General features: G+C 51.9%; 1 protein-coding gene across 1 annotated transcript; it reads right to left on the bottom strand.

Annotated features, from left to right (window-relative positions):
- Positions 1–563: 563 nt before the first annotated feature.
- Positions 564–6670, bottom strand: DRC1 (dynein regulatory complex subunit 1; the record flags this gene model as incomplete). Its single annotated transcript, XM_010176107.1, has 6 exons — positions 564–775; positions 1095–1324; positions 1450–1584; positions 1922–2061; positions 5720–5842; positions 6584–6670. Coding segments are annotated over 6 exons (927 nt in total), but the record flags the coding sequence as incomplete, so codon positions are not given.
- Positions 6671–6908: the final 238 nt, after the last annotated feature.

Genomic DNA, 6908 nt, shown 5'->3' with positions numbered 1-6908 from the left:
GTTGCCCTGACCCAAGTGCAGGACCTTGCACATGCAGAGGAGAGGGTGCAGAGGTGCAAGTGTCTCTGTCCCTGCCCAGAAGCCAGCCCATGCCATGCTGTGGCGATGCCATCCTGTGACAGCAGGCTGGGCTGAGTGGGGAGGGTGGGCAGTGACTGGGCAGCGTGAGGCCAGCAGGACCAGGAGGCTCTAGAATAGCCACCCAGCAGACAGGGAAGATAAAAGTCATCAGGGTGGTGATTACCTAAAGGACCTCAGGAAGCTCTTGCTGACTGTCCCCAGAGACAGGGAAGAGCCTGGAGCATCAGATGCAGCAGGTTGGCCTGTGCTTGTTCTGGCCTGGGGAGCTGTGGATTTGGGCAACGGGGCTCTGCCTGCCAATACCTTTTATTTAGCATCATATATGTGCCACACACACAGAGTGGAAGACCTGGAGATCTTCTCTCAGCCTCCTCTTTGACAACAGGCTTCCTGGCATAGCAAGGCAGCACCATGCAGAAGACTTTACACCAAGATGTGGAGCTCAGAAGAGATCCAGTACAAACTGGAGCAACCAGGGGACATCACGCCTGCTCCCTGATCAAGGCCATGTCATCACGCACCGACTCATCGCTCACGAGCTCCAGGATCCTCTTGGCTGTCCTCTTGGAGATATTTTGCAGAGGTGTGACTCCATCCTCAACTTTTGCTGTGTTTTCTTTTCCTCCTTCTCCACTGCCCACTTCTTCCTTCTCCTTCTCTCTCCCTTCCTCCTCCTGTTCCTCAGAGCCACTCTCTGAAGCATGGAGAAAGAAGAGTGAGCTTTGGGTGAGCTCTCCAGTCACATCACTGCAGGAGCCATCAAGGAAATCACAATTGTTCCCTGAGACCTAGAAAGCACCTTAAAGAGCTTGGGACATGAGATGGCTCTTGGTCATCTTGTCTGGAACTGGGAGCACTGGGCAAAGTACAGTGCCAAGATCCCCTCTCTGGCCTCACAATGTCACCCCTGTAAGATCCCACCTTGCAATGGCAAGGAGAAGAGTGACAGAAAGGGGCTGCCATGGAGAAAGGTGAAGGGTCTCCTAGTGCTACGAGGGTGACAAGCATCTCACCTGTCAGGACCTCCACAGCCAGCTTGGTCGCCATCCTCTTTGCTTTGGAATGCCCGAGGGGGCCAACGTTGTTGAGGAACCAGTAATGAGGCTCTTCCCAGTGAAGCCCCAGTTGCTGGGTGTGAATGATGCGATCTGCATCAAGGGCTTCTCGCATCAGCCCTTTGGCTTCTTCCTCATTCATAAGCCAGACCTCTGTGAACTTCTCAACGTCGCTGACAGCAAAGTGCCTGTGCACAAGGGAGATGGACCATGGAAGGAGGATCTGTGCCTCAAAATGAGGAGTCAGCTCCCCCAGCACCTCACTCAGGTGCTCTGAGACCTGATTGTGGGTGGATGCCCGCGCACACCCCACCTCATCCTCCTCTGCACCTCCTTGCACTGCCCCGTGATGCGCTCGAGGTCAACTGCCAGGCTCTGGCTCTCCTCTCGGAGCTGCTTCTCTTGGTTGGCCAGTTTTGTTCTCAGGTTACTGAGCAAGGTGTGGAGCCTGGAGAGAGACAGCAAGGCTGGGCATCACCAAAGAGGCACCTTTGGGCATATCCAGCTTGTAGGAAGGCTTTGGGACTTGGAGCTGCTTCTCTACTAGTGACTACTCAGTGCCAAGGCCTGACTGACCCTGATGCAGCTGGCACAGGTTGGCCATGGCCAGCCTACTCAAAGTGCTCTGGGAATGGTCCTGTCCTGGGCTAACCCCTGCCCCTGCCAAGGGATGGGTTGGGACAGAGCTCCTTGGCCTGTGCTAGGTGATGAGCTCCAAAAAAAACCAGCATATGGGAGGTGATGGCAAGTAAGGCAGAACCCATCTTCTAGGGATGGATTTTTACCGGTTGAGCTTCCTCTTCTGCTGGGATCTGATGATGGTGTTCTCCTCATCCTGCTTCTTAAGTACCTGCAGGTTGTACTCTAGCTTCTCCTGGTTCAGTTGATAGACGGCTTTCGCCTGCTGGAGCTGCCTCTCCAGGTTCTGGCATTTCAAAAAACACAAAAACAAGCTGAACCCTGAGCAAAAGCCACACTGAAGCCTGGATCCTACTGATCCTGCATCTCCAAACCTCATCTTCCCATGTCCATTTCCCCAGCTCACCCCTGGCCACATGGCATTGCTCCTGGGTAAGTGATGGAGATGCTGGTTGTCCATAAGTACATGCTACTGAAGTTGTAACCCCACTTTCACTCAGTGGGGCATCAATTTGGGCCTCTCTCCTCAACCTGGCTGCTGATTGTCATGTCAGTTTTAGGAACTGCATGTCTCTGAATTAACCAAGAGGCTCTGAAGTTACTTGGCAAGCTGGAGGAAGGGACACACAGGAAGAGTGACCACATGAACTCTAGATCTTCAGGAAACCAGAACAAAACAAAGAACTGAAGCATTTGTGATGGCAATGTCTCACTGAGTAGCGTGAGGAACATGAGAGAGGCAGTGAGTTCTCCCCTTTGCTTTGCAGCTGCAACAGAGGAGACATCTGCAATGGAGAAGACATCTGCAATGGAGACATCTCACCTTCCTAGCACCCTGCTTGCTCAACAGCTGATGGAAAGGAAAAGCCACTTCCCAGGTCCTTGGAGCTGCTGCTCTGGGCTGGGAGGCATCACACCTTAATGATGATTCCTGCTCTCTGCCAGCCCTGCAGCTCTTTGGGAAGTGACCTCAGGAGGACACAGTGGCTTAGAAAACTCCAGGAGCTGGTGACATGATGAGTGAGAGGTGGTGTCTGGGCCTGGCATGGTTTCATTCATTACTCTGAGTGTTTTCCATGTGCAAAAGGAGGCAGAAATCTGGTAAAATCACAAAATCTCATCATACAGTGCTTTGTTGGGGAGCCCATACAGACTTCTATGATAGGAAGTGATTGGAATTGAGCCACTGCATGGCCCCAAATTACAGCATCAGTGATAGACGTGGCAGTCTGCACAGCAGAGAGACCCAGTGAGGTCTCCATCAGGGGCTCAGGCTTCCTCTCAGCACAGGGGGGGTCTCTGAGGGCAGGTAAAGAGTCCTGAGCTGTAGGCTAGAAGCAGGGAAGAGGACATTGGTAACTGGGTTAGCTGGCTCAGAGCTCTCCTGGGTGGTCCTACATACAACAAGGAGTGTACAAACAACTAGGGAAGACACCCAGAAGCTGTCCCACCTGGCTAAGATCAAAGCTTGACTGGAGAAAAGACAGAGGCAAAACCCAGCAGGGTCTCAAGGGAGCTTCTCCTTGAAGCAGATGGAGGAAGAAGATGGCCCAAACTCTCTATTTAAAATGCTGATTCCCATCTAGTGAAACTGGGGAGGACTCAATCATTCCCAAACCACAGACTTCATGTTTAGGTCTTGGCTAAGCTCCTGTTTCAGAGATACCTCAGGACAAGACTATCACAGGTTCTTCAGGAAAATCTCTCTTCTCTTATTCTCCCTGAAGTGGAAGGGTGAAATCTATGTTATACAGAGTTACACAACTGCAGAGCTCAAGGGAACCAGGAGGACATCAACTTCATCCCTCCACCCCACAGAGGGAACAACTTCACCAAATCAGCCTCAGCAGAAGTTGATTTAAGCTGCTCCTAAAACCCTGTGTCAAAGAGCAGCAAACCAAGGGCACAGCCACTCTAGCTAACCAGCAAGCAAGTCCTTTAGGCATTCCTAGCTTGAAATTTCATAGAATCATGGAATCACAGAATGGTTTGGGTTGGAAGGGACCTTAAACTCATCCAGTCCCAACCCCCCTGCCAGCAGCAGGGACACCTTCCACTAGACCAGGTTGCTCAAAGCCTCATCCAACCTGGCCTTCAACACTTCCAGGGAGGAGCAGCCACAACTTCCTTGGGCAACCTGTTCCAGTGTCTGAACAGGTCAACCTTAAATCTGAATACCAGTTTAAATCTTCCCTCCCAAAACTCAACCCCATGATTTTTTCTTGAGTGGACACAGAGAAGAAGTCATTCTCCTCCTCCATCCTACAGAATTGTGCCTCTTTGTAGACTTAGCACCTCCCTGTAGAAATCTCTTCCCTCGTTTAAGCAGCTCCAGCTTTTCAACCTTTTCTTAGGGGTTATTTGTCTACTTGGTCTGTTCCAGACTCTCTCCCCTGTTCCCAAGAACCTGGACAAGGACACACAGGTATAAAATAAAGAAGAATAATTACCTCCCCTGCCTGGTGTACAAATCCTCCCACAGCTACAGCTAAAGGCAGCAGGTGCATTTTTACAGCAGCCCCCCATGGCTGTCTGTGAACATTGATCTCCAGTGTGCTGCTGGCTCCCTCCCCAAACAGCTCAGAGCCACCTGCAAACGTTACACACTCCCTGTCACCTTCCAGGTCATCAAGATGAAGGTAAAGAAACCGCAGAGTCAGGAGTGCCCTCTCACAAGGACTTTGTCCTTTCGGGCTGACAGGAATAATTCACCTGAAGTTGTGCAAAACCTTCTAGATGTTGACACTAGTCCCTGTTTCCCTGAGCTTCCTAGGAGGAGATCCCATGGGACAAACAATGAGTCTTACTAAAGTCCAAGTGCAACACGACCTGTTTCTACCGTGCAGCTTGGGAAACAACACAGCTGGAGTGCTGGGTTCAGTGTTGGGCCCCTGAGTCCAAGAAGGACATGGAGGTGCTGGAGCGTGTCCAGAGAAGGGAACGGAGCTGGGGAAGGGTCTGGAGCACAAGTGTGCTGAGTTCCCTTGTGGCTGAGGGAACTGGGGGTGCTGAGCCTGGAGAAAAGGAGGCTGAGGGGAGACCTTGTGGCTCTGTGCAAGTCCCTTGGAGGAGGGTGGAGAGAGGTGGGGGTGGGTCTGTTCAACCAAGGCCCAAGGGACAGGCCAAGAGGAAATGGGCTCCAGTTGTGGCCAGGGCAGTTGAGATGGGATGTGAGGAAGAATTTCTTTGCTGCAAGGGTTCTGAGGCATTGGAAGGGGTTGCCCAGGGCAGTGGTGGAGTCCCCATCCCTGGAGGGATTGAAGAGTCGTGTAGACACAGTGCTGAGGGACATGGGTTAGTCACAGGGGACTGGTCAGTGTTGGGTTCATGGTTGGACTCCATGAGCTTCAAGGGCTTTTCCAACCACTGTGATTCTGTGATTCGCTGTGATTGCAAAGAGCCACAGACACTTTGTTGATGTTGCTTTGTTGATGTTGCTGCTCACAGACAGTGCAGTGGATTCAAAGGTTTCTGTATCTCAGGGAAGCTACGAGATCATGGGTTTATGACTAGATAGATGTCAGAGGAAAAAACTCACACCACCTAGAACAAGGACCCTGATAAAGGAGGAAGTTGGGCTGATCTGAAATGATCTGGTGTCAGGACACTCACACTATTCAATCCTTCTCTCAGTCATGATGCTAGAAGTAGCAAACCCCTTGACCTTCCAAGGTGCTTTACACATCCTAGAGCTACAGTTGATGTGCTACAGACCTCTGAGAGACAGGGGCAGATGGACACTGTGGTGTAGGACCCATGGAAAGGAGAGAACAACAGCTCCATCACCCTGTTGACATGGTGCATGCTGAAGAGCTGAGGTGACCAGATACCTGCTGCAGCTTTCACACTGTCTAGCTACCCCAGAGAGCCAGCTACACACAGAAAAGCCCAGGGAGATCTGCTTCACTTCCTCCCCACATGGCATACACCTGCCTTTTCTGTACCTGCACATCATTCTCCAGCTTGATCTTCATGCTGTTATACTTCTCTCCATCCTGCAGCCGCAGCTGATTCAGCTGTTTCTCAAACTCTTCCACCTTCTTCATACTGGCATGCAGGTATTCCAGCTATGGGCAAAAGGAGAACATCATTCATCAATGCTGAAAGCTTCCTCCTGCAATCACAGCTCCTTTGGCTAGCCCAAAGCAAGGTCATGCATGGGTAACTTCCCTGCAGAGCAGGCTGAAAAGCTGCCCCTCTGCCCCCAACACTCCTGAGGAACCAGCTGCCTTCATGCACATGTGTCTTTCAAGGCAGCTTGGAGTGCTGGAGAACTGCAATGGTCCTGGCAGCCTTTGGCCTCTCACTCCACGAAGGACATGGAGGTGCTGGAGCGTGTCCAGAGAAGGGAACGGAGCTGGGGAAGGGTCTGGAGCACAAGTGTGCTGAGTTCCCTTGTGGCTGAGGGAACTGGGGGTGTTGAGCCTGGAGCAAAGGAGGCTGAGGGGAGACCTTGTGGCTCTGTGCAAGTCCCTTGGAGGAGGGTGGAGAGAGGTGGGGGTGGGTCTGTTCAACCAAGGCCCAAGGGACAGGACAAGAGGAAATGGGCTCCAGTTGCACCAGGCGAGGTTTAGGTTGGATCTGAGGAAAAACTTCTTCACCACAAGGGTTGTCAAGCCTTGGAACAGGTTGCCCAGGGCAGTGGTGGAGTCCCCATCCCTGGAGGTATTTAAAAGACATGTAGATGTGCCACTTAGAGACATGGTTTAGTAGTGGACTTGGCAGTGTTGGGTTAACAGTTGGTCTTGATGATCTTAAAGGTCTTTTCCAACCAAAATGATTCTTTGAGTCTAAATCATGGACCTTACCTCCTGTGTCTTGTGGGCCTGGATGGCTTCCTCCCACTTCTTCTTGTTGTTGTCCAGCAGCTCTCGCCGTTCAAGCTCAAAAGTTTTCTGTGAAGGAGACACAGCCCATCACCATCATGTTGGCACCACTCGTTGCCAACCTTAAACTCAGCCCAGGCCAGTGGCCTCCAGGAGAGGATTGGTGCTGCTGTCTGATGAACACAGACTGGCCTCATCTCTCCTCTCAACACCAGGACCTCACTGGCACAGACCTGACACTGTGACCCCACTGGGACTGCTGCTGTCAGTCACCCAGAGCTGGGAGGGATGCTCTGGGTGGTGGGTA

The sequence above is a fragment of the Antrostomus carolinensis genome, unplaced genomic scaffold (assembly GCF_000700745.2).
Source record: "Antrostomus carolinensis isolate BGI_N321 unplaced genomic scaffold, ASM70074v2 scaffold54599, whole genome shotgun sequence".
NCBI classification, from domain to species: Eukaryota; Metazoa; Chordata; class Aves; order Caprimulgiformes; family Caprimulgidae; genus Antrostomus; species Antrostomus carolinensis.
The sequence above is the reverse complement of the archived record's forward strand: the minus strand, read 5'-3'. Positions and strand labels throughout refer to the sequence as shown.